General features: G+C 34.4%; 1 protein-coding gene across 1 annotated transcript in view; it reads right to left on the bottom strand.

The window, feature by feature from the left end:
* Positions 1–1,565: 1,565 nt before the first annotated feature.
* Positions 1,566–14,454, bottom strand: part of KIAA0825 (KIAA0825 ortholog) — a 65,776-nt gene continuing 52,887 nt past the window's right edge. The window contains exons 3-4 of the mRNA XM_021699313.1: positions 5,229–5,397; positions 1,566–2,240 (exon numbers count right to left, since the gene is read on the bottom strand). Coding sequence (XP_021554988.1) covers positions 1,566–2,240; positions 5,229–5,397 — 844 coding nt within the window. The remainder of the gene's footprint in view (positions 2,241–5,228; positions 5,398–14,454) is intronic.

Consider the following 14,454-nt stretch of genomic DNA (forward strand, 5'->3'; position numbering starts at 1 on the left):
GTACAACATGACCCAGGGCAAGTTAGTGTTTCTAAGCTTCTTTCTTTGTTTATGAAATTAGGATAATAAGAAAAAGAATGTATATGGCACAGTGCCTGGCATATGGAAAACATTCATTTAACAAGTGATTCATACCAACGTTTAGATAAATGAGCTTGAGAAAGATCAGTGCACCTAGACTTGTAGAAAATGTTTCAGATTTTGGTGTTAAAGCCTACACACATAGTTTTCTCTCACAAATGAGAAAACACCTCAGTATCAGCCCTAAAGACTCCATAGCAACTTACACATATTTTCAACCATATGGATCTTTTCTTCTGTTATAAACTATATTTAGCATATATAAAACTTTCATGTTGAAAACACTTTACAAGCAAGAATTCTTTTAGAGAATATAAAAATTTTTAGAAAATAAGTATACTCATGAAATGCATGTAAAATTTATGTAACAATTAAAATGAGAATCTATTTGCTTTGAGCAAAACTGTAATGTTCCTAAATTAACTGACTTTGTATTCTGCCATAACCTAAACTTGGCTGATGCATGTCTGTTCTGTGATGTGATATAGCTTCCAGAGGAAAATAAAAAATATAAGAGAAAATAATAAATTATTTGAAAATTCATATATCACAGTATTTTGATATTCTGGCATTTTATTATGAAAGGTATGTAAAACTATAGTGAGCTATGGGAATATTTATAAAGTGATCATAAATTCAAAGATAGCAATTCACAAAAATGACAATTTTCAAACAGTTAAAAAATATAGCTTATGCACCTATTCAGACTTTTTACATAAAAGCATGACTAAAAATTTTCAAAAATAATATTTTTTATCTTGATTTTTCTCTAGTAGGAAATTAGAATGGTGACAGGAAAAATGTATTATATCACAATAGTTTCTTTTTTCCTTTAGCTTTTAAATAAAATTAGGAATTTTCAAATCACCTTTTCTTTGTGTATATTCTCATAGAAATAATACTAGAGGAGAAGTTCCTCTAAAATCAGCTATAGTTAAAATGTTATGCCTTTGTGACCAATTTTAATATATAGTTACCATTTCATAATAGCTCTTTATTGGAATTCGCTGACTAAAAGAATATAATTCTAAACTTCCAATTTTAGTTCATGCAAAGTTCAACAAATTTTTGACAATTCTTTTTCCCGAATAATGTTTCAGCTTTGGAAGTTACAATTAATTAAAAATTATACTTTTCTGTTACATATATATGAATATTGGTATATATACATATATTCATATATACATACAGTTTCACCCAGTAATTTATGCAATCAAAAAACCCAAAAGTCCTATTGGCAACATTTTTGGCTTACATTTTTCAGTATCTTTAATAATTCAAATAACAGGTAAAAAAGCACTTCTACTACTGTACTTACAGAAAAGGGGGAAATGCATAAGAGAAAGTATGCGCTGCAAAAATTTCATAACATTTATTTTCTGATTTAGTTTCAAATTTGCAATTAAATTTAACCAAAAAGAAAAATGTTAGAGAATTAAAGATATCAAAAGGCTTAAATTGAACCAAACAAATTTAAAAGCTCACTAACCCAAAGCATGCACTGCTCCTCTATGCCTGCTTGAGCTCTTGCTTGTTTTAATCACACGGACAGCACTTTCTTGGAACTGCAGCTCACAAAAATTTTCAAGAAATTTTGCCATTTCTTCTGTAACAGAATCCAGGTAAGTTTCTTTAATGAATTTCACTGTTGAGGTTGGAGCTAAAATTTCACGTAGTATGTTAAAATCCTCTTTTATCATTGAGTATAACTTAAGCATTGTACTCTGGTATCCATGAACCATGATATCTAAATTTGATTCTCTGCTACAAGAAGGAAAATAGTTCTGCAGAAGTTTAGCCAACAGTTTATTCTGTATGCTTTGGTACTTGATTATAACTTCTGATTCTGGATAAAGAAACAAGAGTTGTTGTATGCACTGATTTTTCAACCAAATCTTGTGCTGTGAATTGCTTATTTCATTATGGCTTTGTAATTTGTTCACTAAGAAGCGTCGAAGATGTAGTCTTATATTATCCCATATAGATTTTACATCCATAGAGGAATAATCTTCGACAGAATGAAGTGAAGTCCTAGAGAGGAAATGGAAAGATGCTCCACTTAGCAGTGATGGGAATGAAATGCTGCTCTGGCAGGAGAGGTCCCAAAGTAAATCCAGTATCATTTCTTCTTGATTTAGTTCACTCTTCAACAAATCTTGCTAATAAAAGTAAATTATAACATTAGAAATGGGATTAACTGTTAAGAGTAATAGGAAAAACGATTTCTACTGTCACACAATTTCACAATAATTCAGGTCAATTTAGAATCAATACTCGAATGCTCTTCAAGTTTTGTTATGTTTTGTTTTTGCATTTGGAATGGAATCGATTCAGATATTTTACAAGGTTGGTTTTATGATCTGTTAAATTTTGTAAACCCAGGTGATAATCTATATTTTCAGTTAGCTTTCCAAACATAATCTAGTTTTCAGGCCTCATTGTTATCCATTCCCAATAGAACCTGAGCTGCAGCTTAAAAATTCTAAATAAAAATGTGTAGCAAAACATCGATTGAAATGTATTCCTCAGACAAAATAAATTCAAGATCACGCCCCTAAGTAATTCCCGGTAGAAAATTTTCATGCCCGAATGAGTACATCTATTCTTAGAGAACCCCAAATGAACATACAAAACAGAGACCTTTAAATACAGTATGTGCCCGAAGGTTACTAATAGCTGTCATCCTGAGAAATAAAATTTAATACATTTAAAGAGTTTAACTTTCATTTAAATTCCTTTTTGAGAGCCATGTTAAGAAAGATTTTACCTTGGAAACTAATCTGAGAATATTTCAGTTCTCTCCAAAAAGATAATAAGTCAATATGAGAAAAAATACTCTCAGAATCATTCCCCAAAAGATGATACGAAATTATTCTTTTATTCTTTCCGTGCTGACAGAAAACAATGGTAGGTATAATTATGAATAAAGGGACAAAAAGTTACTTTCTTTTTGGACTTTATTACATGAACACATTCTCCTTACAGGCTGACTTTCCTAATTATGTCTCTTTTAGCTAATACTGAAATTAGTTCATATTCTCTGAGTAGCAACAAGCTGATTGTAAGAAAACTGGAAGCAAAATTCAAGTGGCATAAAATCAGGCTGGCTTTGAAATTTCTTACTGACAGAGATATCAGAGGTATTATCTGTGATTCAGAATTATAAACAACTCGTAGGCAAATTCCAGGAATTTGCTCTCAAGTCATTCTAAGCATTGTCATGTCCAATTTAATGTTCTATCTGTAATAAATAATATCCAATACCTATACAGCATTCTATTTTTTTATAAAAAGCACTTTCCTATCAAGTCTCTGGCTTATTCATAATAAAAACTCTGTGACATAGATATTTAAAAACCCAATTTACAGATAAGGACACTAACGTGCAACACATTTAAGTTACCTTCCAAATGTCACGTACAATAAAGCACAAAACCAAGAATGAATCCCTGGCTTCATTCTTCTCACCCGTGTTCTTTCTACTAGACTCCAGAGAGCCACAAAGTGCACTGATCTTTCTGAAACTTCTCTCTCTCTCTCATGCCCCTCTAGTTAGCTCTTTTGATACTTCTAGAAAAGAAATGTCTTCAGATAGAATTCAGAACGCCAGCATTATGGTAATTCTATGAAACAACCAAGTCATATCAGTGTCTCCATCTTGGGTTTCTTTTAATCAGTCTAAATGGTAAATATTTGATCAAGCAACATTTAAAGAATAATAGGTTACAAAAGGTTTAAGACACGTGTTTGGTATGACTACTTAAATTTAAGAATAACATCAGTATAACTGCCATAAGGAGGACCTCTGTTTCTTATTTAAGTACTTAGATAATTAATAAATAAAAATTTTTCTATTTAAAAAAAGCTATGAAAAAATGGCTGTGAAGATTGACATTTTTAGCATGTAAAAACTTGATAATAAGGTCGTTTTAATCTGAATGTTTTAATAATGTGGTTCTTTCCTCAAAATAACACGATCAATTATGTAAGAAAACCTAGGTCTGAAACAACCCTATCAGTCTAATGAATTTGAGCAAAACTAAAGCGGCCTTTGCCCTGCAGTGAATAGAGAATGACTTATGTGTGACAGATTAAAAGATAATTAAAAGCTTTTGCTTTTAATTAAATGAGAAAGCATTATTACATCAATATTAATGAAATTCAATACACATGGCTCTTAATAGAAATTAAAGGAATAACTATATCCATATTTATTCTTCAGGGCTGCACCTTCAAGAGATAATGGGTGAGAGGATTTTTTTAAAAGAATAAGGCTTCAGGGCGCACAGTCTTCCTTTCTCTTCTTTTTATTACTTTGCAAACATTAAAGAGACATCTGCAATAATAATGATAGCCAAGAACTTTCCATCTGATTCTGTCATCCTCAGCCATCTACAACCTCAAGATATTTTCCACATCTGCCTTGATGTTTAGACAAAAACAGTGCCTTTTTCCCCCCCAAATTAAATTAAAACCATAGCTAGAGACCTACTGCTTTCTAACAATTGTGCTGTTTCTCTGGGAAACTGTTGTTGCAAGCTAGCTACCCCTTGTAGATGCAGGTGTAATAAAGTAAGCATTCTCACTGAAGGCTACAAACCCATCCTTCACATACAGAGTGGGCAGTATCAAAGAATGACCCATGTAATAATTCTCCATCAATTAACAGTGGTCTTGTAGAAATTACTGCCTTGATTGAAAAAAAAAACTGGGTATGCCTGCAGCTTGGGAAGGCAGGGAATGGTAGACAAGGCTACTTAAAAGATACAATCAATGGCGATCTTTTTATGCTTAATAATAAGCACAGAGAAAAGGAGTAGTTATGAAGGACAGAAAACACAATAAATATGAACTTTTCTGGTAGACAATGTGTGTGGTACATATCAATCAACACATTCTGGAATTATAATATTTAATCTCCTTTTCTATAAAACTACATTTTATTGATATAACTCATTGTAAAAGGTAAAGACAATAGCTCACTAGATTCCACTGGGGATATATAAGCAAAACAAAAGCCCAACCCCTAGATGTGGCAGGCTAACATGATCACCAAAATAAATATTTACATAGAGAAACTGAATGAACTGTATTCCTGTTCACCCACCCCACTTTGCTAAAAAACAAAGATTATTATTTTTTTTTACCAGTGTTTTGAGGAATTTTATCAAATCTCCATGGGGAATGGACGGTGACTTGGATGGATTATAGCTATAGTTATCTAGCCATTCAAGACAGTCAGTTGTTGTTCGCAGCTGCACATCTGGACACTGTTTGTTAACTTCATACTGTATTTCTTTAATGCAATATTCTATGCTATAAAAAAGAAAAGAAAAAATTATTTTGGTAGGAAATAGATAATGGTTCCATCTCATAACATTACAGGCCCTGAGATGTTTATATGTGCTACCTGGTTGCATACAATTTACAAAATTATGAAACATTTTTATAATATAAAAACAATAACAAAGAGACTACATATTTTCATTCATAACTGAAAACAGAATGCTCAGATTTCCTGGCAGTTTCCTTTCAAATACAATGAAGGAAATATAAAATATTTAGCTACTCTGAGATGAATTAGAAATCATTCTGTGTTAAAACAAAAATCAAGCATGGATGCAATGAAATAATGGTCCTCTTGACAGGCGGTAGATAGAAGGCAGAGATAAAATACTCTTTAAAAATGCTCTTGATGATTGATGATCATAAACATACATTGTCTACTAATAGGTGAATGACTATATAAATTATGGAAAACTTCAATCAATGGAACATTAAAATGTCACAAAGCAGTTACAAAAACCTTACATTTTCAAAAATTGTAAAAGACAGATATATGCTACATATACACTGTTATGACAGCCAAGTATCTTTTCTTGCTATAGAACTCCACTCCAAAAAGCAAAAACAAAAACATACTAAACATTGCATATTAAAAAAAAAAAAAAAAAGACTGGAAGGAAATGAAACAAAAGCTTAATAGCAATTATCTTTGGGTAATGAAATTTGATGTTTTAAATTTCACTCTTCAATAATTTTCCAAATTTTTAGAAAGTATATTATACTCTTACCAAAAAATAAAATAAATAAATAAGAACAGAAGAAACTTGCCCAATTGAATCTTCCAATATATATCTGTTTTAAAAATTATTTGCAAAGTACCCTCAGTTCTGATACTAAATGGATATATTATTTTAATTTGCACATAAAAATCTGTGGATTCATGATTATAAATCTTTGTGGGGTAAACTGGTGACTTTAAGCAGCCTGTCATCTGTGGAGCCACATGGATATGACATATTACTACCACCTGATGGCAGCATATCTAAACTGCAAGAAAGCTTATAAACAGGAAAATTCTTTTGAAGCTGAATGCCCTCATCCAAAATTGACAGCTATGCATTTGCTACTTAATGGTATTAAGAAGTATCTGTTGCTAAAAAGCTTACTACTATTTTCGAAAATATCATTGCTATTAATTATATATTCCATGTGACAGAATTATTGAAGCTTTGGAAACCAAGTTGTGATTATTAAAACTGATGTCATATGAATGACTCTTCAAAATTCATCAGGTGTGAGTTGCCTATAAAACATAAACTTTAAGGAAGGCTTTTCAAGGAGACTTATGAGCATGAGTGAATTCAAACTGAATTACCTTGAAACAAATACATTCTGAGAATTAAAGAGCCTTTTCATGAAAACAAAGAACTTACAAGAAAAATAATACACTTCTTAGGCCACAGGACATGCAATTTCCTGATGGGACAGTCTTATTCAGGAATACCAGTTCTAAGTCTGACTTGAGATTGGCATATATTTTTTTAACTTATGTAAGCACATCTATGGACTGAGAAACATGATACCCGAAGCATACACCTTGACTCTCGGGACCCTTTATCAAAGGTCTTTATTACAGCATCCTCATGTGGCTCATTCAATGAAACCTAATAGATTACAGCAATGTGAACTGGAAAGGCTCAGTGCTGAGTCTACCTAAATCTGTTTCAATCAGGACTCAGCTTTTAGGCTAATCTCTAACATCTGAATCTGGGTAGAGGCCAATAACTACAACTTATAAATAGGGTAAAGCCTTCAGAGGGCCAGATATTTTTAGTAATTTGTCCAAACACTGATAAAGGGACTGAGCAGTTGCATTTCAGACAACCTCCCTCACTGTCACAAACTAAGACTGGTGAGCTGGCTTTTAAAATCACAGATTTTTGTCACAAAATTTTAAATGTCAGAACTCCTGATTTTGTTTTTAGTTGGCTACATATCTTGTCACTCTGACATTCACCACTGTCTATACACCTAGCTCTAAAAGAGCAATAGTTTGAAGTCTAGAGATTTATTGCCCAATTACTATACAAAGCTATTATTTTCAAAATTTAAGATGAGGGGCGCCTTGGTGGCTTGGTCGTTAAGCGTCTGCCTTCGGCTCAAGTCATGATCCCAGGGTCCTGGGATCGAGTCCCACATTGGGCTCCCCACTCAGCGGGGAGCCTGCTTCTCCCTCTCCCCCCACCCCCGCTTGTGTTCCTGCTCTCGCTATCTCTCTGTCAAATAAATAAATAAAATCTTAAAAAAAAAATTTAAGATGAAAATCAGTTTGGTATGTAATCTGACAATTTATCTTTCTTAATTGGGGCCAAAATTAAGTTCAAAATTAATTCAACATCTAAAAGGTAATTTTCATATATGTATAGTGGCAATATTGCTGATGGGCATGGTAATCTTGGGTGGGAGGGGGTCCATGTAACTTTAGAGGTAGATGATACAAGAACCTAGTCTAGGTTTTCTGAAATAACCTAATACTTGTCTTTATTCTGGTTTAAATGTCTTCTGATTAACTGTAAGATGCTTCAAATTTTCCTTAGAAGCAAGGTCAGTCATGAAAAAAATAACCAAGATAATTCAACAAATAGAAATCCAAGTAACACATTTATTGTTAGATCCCAAACATTAGGCTAAAAATGTAAACAGCCTAAAAATAGATATAGACTCTCTTCCCTCAATAGTTTGAATTCCCAAATTTACACCATTAGTTAGCTTAGCGAGACGTTTCTAAAGCATCTAGTTAGCTTTATCCACTGAAAACATCTAACATGTCTATCAACAGGAAAATTATTAAATAGTTAATTCATTGAGTGGAATAGAGCCATGAAAATAAAGGAGAAATACAGTTATCAGCATGAAAAAAATCTAACAAATATACCTGTTGAGGGGCAAAGGTACAAATGAATACACACAGTATGATACTATCCCTGTAATAGTTTGAAAATATGCAATACAACAGTACATATTGTTCAGAACTACAAGCATAGGTAGTAAAAGTGTAAGGAAATGTACCAGAATGATATCATGAAATCCAGGGTGGAGATGAAAGTAGGATGAGATTGGGGACAGGTACATAATGAGCCTTAGCAGTACTGGTATTGTTTTATTCCTTAAACTGGATGGTGGGTACATGAATGTTTATCATAATACTCTTTACACCTTTTCATATGTCTCAACATTTCTTAATAAATTTGAACCCAATGTGCTTAATTATAATGACTCTGAATTATCCAAGCTAATGATGTGTGCAAGTAGATGCACTACTGACAGGCTGTGTGTAAATCAATTTATAAAAACCATTTTTAAAATGCAATATGCAGTATGCTTTTTTTAAAGGATATCTGTGATAATTTTCTCATTCAACATTCACTCCTGGGTACCTTGAGTGTAAAAATGACTTATTGAATGAAGGCATGTTCAATAAACATTAACTGAATGCTGAATATGTAGCACGTACTGTGATATATACTCGGGAACTAAATGTGAAGACATAGTCCCATCCCTAAAGGAATTCTGTCTAATGAGAGACAGACCTGTAAATAAAAAACTACATTACATTAAGACTTGGTAAGAGGTGTGTACTGTGCTAAGGGAGTACATAGGAGGGTTCTGCTAAGGGATCTGCTAAATGTGCCTGTAGGACATATAGAAAACTTGCAGAAAAGGAGATTATATGCAAGGATACTGATGCTTTAAGAAAATTAATGGAATCACTGTACTTAGAATTCCCTGACACCTGACTTGTGAGAATTTAGTGATCATCTAATCTTACTGCCATGTACTTTAAAACTGTATTTATTTGGATAATAAAAAGTAGGAGTTTATTTTTATGGTCACAAGTACATTGATGCATGTATGTAGATGTGTATGTATATATATTAGATATGTATATGTGTATATATATATCTCATATATATATACACACACATATATATATCTATATATGTATATCTATATATCTTACTTTTTAAAGGACTGAGATGTCCTATAGTTAAACAGACAGCATTAAATACCAACAGCACAAGAGTCTATTGTTATCAGGCTGGTGTAGCTGAGGATAGGGAGGGAACTGAGAAAAAGAGAAGAGAATATTTATGACATAAAATCTAGAAACTTCATTGTAAAAGTTCTTTTAAGATTTAAAACACACAGTCTTTATTATTCCACCACAAAATAGTTCAAAGGGAAAAAAAAAAGTATGTTCCACTGGGAAAAATTACGAGAACCGTTTGATGTGAAGGTTGTAGAAAACATTTATACATGCTCTCATGGAAAGTTAGAATTTCTATTATTATTTTTAAAATCAGTGTAGAGGTGTCACGGTAGAGATTAAGAACTATTTTTACAGTACGGGAAATCTAAACATTAAGAAAAAATTTAATTTTCTATTTTTGATGCTCTTGTTTATACCGTTTTACCCACAACATAAATTCAGTATAAGGAAAGGCTTTTGCAATCAACTATCACATGTTTAAAAGCACAAAGAAATAGTTGTGAGATAAATAGTTTTCCAGTTTCTAGGTAAGTCCAGCTTATCTAACTAGATTACTAAAGTTCCTTGGAATTAACAGATAATAGGGAAGAGGGCTGATGTATAAAAATTAGTGTGTAATTAAAGTATAAGTCAGCCATGAAATAAACATTTTCCTGAGACAAACATATTTTTGGATAGTCTTTTTTAAAAGATTGAGAAAAGGATTCATAAAACTACTTTATTTTTTTTAAGATTTTATTTATTTATTCATAAGAGACAGAGAGAGAGAGAGAGAAGAGAGAGAGGCAGAGGGAGAAGCAGGCTCCCCGCTGAGCAGGGAGCCGGATGCAGGACTCGATCCCAGGACCCTGGGATCATGACCTGAGCCGAAGGCAGACGCTTAACCATCTGAGCCACCCAAGTGCCCTTATAAAACAACTACTTTAATGGCTAAAAAGCACAGTAAGAAATTCAACATTTATGCTGAACTTTTATTTCAAAGAGTTTTTGGTCTTTAAGTATACTTTCAAGGAAAAAAAATCCTCAACACCAAATCCTGTTGACACTATCTCTTTAAATCTTTCTTAAATAGATCCTCCCCTTTCCATTCCTATTGTTAAAGATTGGGTTCAGGTTCTTATCTCTTATATGAAATATATTAATAGCCTCCCAAGATGCCTGTCTTGTTCAGTTATTCTATGAGGAAGACAGTAAGAAAGAAACTTTTGAGTTAGGACCCTCTGTTATTTGTTGCTTTATACCACCAAACCTCACAACAGCAGTTTAGAGAGGCTCTTAAACGGTCCAGACTGCTTCAAGAAAGTTCAGACCCAGTGTAGGGGGTATGCCAACCTAAAAGTCTACAGTGTTTTCGAAAAATTTCAGTTGTGAAACTTCCAAGCCAGACAATAGGTTTGACTAGACCTTACAAACTGAGGGTTTTAATAACACCGATGGTCATATTGTGAGGAGGCAGGACATACAGCATGCCTTCTCATACACTGCCTATGGGAGAAAACACAGTTTTAGCATTGCAGAAGAACAATTTTGCAACAGCTAAGTATATAAATTCTAAGAAATCATCTCATAGATAAACTCTCATAAGGAAGGAAGAACATACACATGCATGCATGTGTGAAGTAATGGCAGAAAGACTGCAAAAATGTATTGTTCATCAAGAGGGAATTGGCTTAATAAATTGTTGTACACCCATACAAGTGAAATCTAAAAGATGAAGTATAATCACATGGAGCGATTTAAAAAATAAATATTAAGTAAAAAAATCTAATTGCAGTACATCACTTAATTCCCATTTGTATAAAAAAAGTAGTGTATTTTTGGGTGCATGCATATATATGCAGAGACTATTTCTGGATAGTTATGCAATAATTTATGAACATAGGTTACCTCTTAAGAATAAAAGTAGGAGGGTCAGAGGAGTACTGTTCCTCATCTCTGCCCTGCTGTACTGAACTTTTCCTCATATATGCCTTTCTCTACTGTCAGAAATTTTCTATTAGTATGTATTACTCTTATAATGTAAAAATACTCAACGGAAAAGAAAACTAGCATTTGATGACAACTTCTTCTAACACATTCTACTCATCTAACTTCACACTAGCTAAAGATACAGCAAACACAATAGATGCCTAACAAACATGCCTAACACACATTTATTGACTATCTTCTAACCTACTCTGTGCCAGGACTGTTTAAGCAGTGTTGAACAGCTGAAGTCTTTAAAGTAGAAATGAAGGAAGTAATAGTCCCAGCTTTCACATTCCCTCCACCCACCCCTCAGCTCCCATACCATCCCAAAGAAGGATATTCTTAGTCGTGGCATTCTAGAATTAGGACTGTGATTAGAAAAGGCTATGGTGTTAGTGAATCTTTTGTTGTTGTTTATTTAAGTCATCTCTACACCCAGCGTGGGGCCCAAACTCATGACCCTGAGATCAAGAGTCGCATGCTCCTCTGCCTGAGCCAGCCGGTTGTTCCTGTTGGTGACTCTCTTTAGACAAAGTGTTGCCTCTGCTAAATCCCCGAGGAGGCTCTTTTCCAGGGAAAATTGGCAGGGTTGGGTTAGATCTCAAGGTATCAACTACCTAACAAGAAAGATAAGCCAGCCACAGCATGCACACCTCATTACTACCACTCAGTTCTCTTTTAGTATCTCCTTCCTTCCTAGTATCTCCTTCTTCCTCTCAGAGCTGGGCCAGGGCTTCACCAGGCACCCCTGGTTTTTACCTCAGGAGTGAATCCTTCCCAGGGGCCAATTAACTACCATCCTCCCTAGGAAATAGTGGCCTAACTATCATTGGCTCAATCTTATCAGGTGTGGATTTTTAGTATACTATTATTCACATCTTTATTATCGTAACAACTTATAAACAGGCAGACACTTGCTTCCCTTTGTTTCCCATGGAAAGAAAATCATAATAATATTCTTTAAAAATATCCTCAAATAAAAATTTGTTATTGCCTTACATATATTTGAACAAGAATGGGTGAAGCTAACACATACAAAAACAAAAATTACACTTTTAAAAAATGTCAAACACAATGCAAGTATTGCTTGAAACAATCATTTAAAAATCATCTAATGGGGCTACTGAGGGCACACAACACAGGACTATGGAGAAAAGAATTAGGAACACCACAGCCATTCAAATAGTGGAGCTAATAGTGACAGAAAATGATAAGAAAGTGGCTCCATAGGCCACTGTGAAACACAGGGTGGCTTGTCACCTTCTCCCTTACCTCCACTTCTACCTGCATGCATCACGGGGCTGCAGGTGGAAAGCTCCAGTGGGAGGACTGCATACGTTTAAAAAGTAGAAAATGTAAATGGGGTCAGGCAAAGTTTACGGCTGCTGAGCTGCTGAGGCCCAGGATGTTGTCTATCTGCCTGGAAGTGTTATCAATTCTGAGGAGGACAACAGTACGGAGGAGCGCCCAGGTGGGGCAAACTGGAAAGTGCCTATTTAAGTCTTACTCTGGGTTCAAGGATAGATGGGGAAAGCTTTCAGGTTTCTTACCATGTAGCCTAGTCTTGTTCAGTAATTTAGGAGAAGAGGTAGGGATTCTGTCAAATGAAATATACATGAATAGAGAACACAAAAGAGAAATACATACACTGAAGTTAAAAAAGTATTAATTTGCATCCTCTTGTTATTACTAAATAAGTGCCAAAATGCTGCCAGAAGTAATCATACTCAGTACAGTCTGAAATGACAAATTTTCATTTTATATAATTTGCTATGGCCATAAAATATATTAATGCGAATGTGTATGTCCACTGGCAGATTTGTGGTTCTACCATGAGAAGCCCTAAGTTAATAGCCTACTTGAAGATTTCTTTTGGCAACTTTAGGCCATCATGTAGAAAACTCCCCTCCCAAATTTCATATATAAACACACACAAAAATAAGCATTATGTGAAAAGTAAATGTAATCTATGGAATATGTATCTTCTGTAAATAAGCACGATTAAATTTATAGATACCACGTATCCAATGTTCTGTGACAATTTAAAGTTAATGTCTCTCACCCTTGCCCCCATCTCCTGGATTAAAAAAAAATATTACCGGGGCGCCTGGGTGGCTCAGTCGTTAAGCGTCTGCCTTCGGCTCGGGTCATGATCCCAGGGTTCTGGGATCGAGCCCCACATCGGGCTCCCTGCTCCGCAGGAAGCCTGCTTCTCCCTCTCCCACTCCCCCTGCTTGTGTTCCCTCTCTCACTGTGTCTCTGTCAAATAAATAAATAAAAAATAAAAAAAAAATATTACCCATGATAACACTTCTTGTTCTTCCTTTAGTTTACAAAAAAAAAAAAAAAAAAAGTAGTAATCCTGTACCAGTACCAGCAAAACTTAGGTCTTGAGGGACACCCAAAGACTGTCTATATTTAGAAACCAGAGGGGTGCCTGGGTGGCTCAGTTGGTTAAGGATCTGCCTTCAGCTCAGGTCATGGTCCCGGGCTCCCTGCTCAGAGTGGAGGCTGCTTCTCCCTCTGCCTCTGTCCCTGCTCCTCCCCTGGCTTGTGCTCCTTCTATTTTTCAAATAAAGAAATAAAATCTTAAAAAAAAATAAACTTTAGAAAACAGAAAGGTAAAATAAACTTAATGATACAATTTTATCTAACTGAACATTAAGAGGAGAAAATCATCCTATGTCATATAGTGATCCCCATAAAACTTAGACACCTCAGTATCTTGTTCAACAATTAAGTTCCATTTAGCTCAAAATAGATTTCAATGCCATGTGCAGTTTTCAGTTACTGAACTAAACTGAGTCTGTGGCTACAACATACACAGTATTCCTCTTTGACAGGTTATTTACCTTCCTGTTACCAATTCTTATAAGTATTAAAAGTAAATGATTCGCCATCACTGAGTTCCATGGTCAGACCTAAGAGTCACCTGGCTCTGACTTGTATGGAAATGACGATGTTAAAGGGAAAATGGTCTGAGAGAAGGACAGCCTCTGTTGAAGGGCAGGGGAAGGTTCACTGACCTCTGGGCACTCTACTCCATTGTGGTGAATCACTGCTTTGGG

This window comes from Neomonachus schauinslandi, chromosome 7 (genome assembly GCF_002201575.2).
Source record: "Neomonachus schauinslandi chromosome 7, ASM220157v2, whole genome shotgun sequence".
Classification (NCBI taxonomy): Eukaryota; Metazoa; Chordata; class Mammalia; order Carnivora; family Phocidae; genus Neomonachus; species Neomonachus schauinslandi.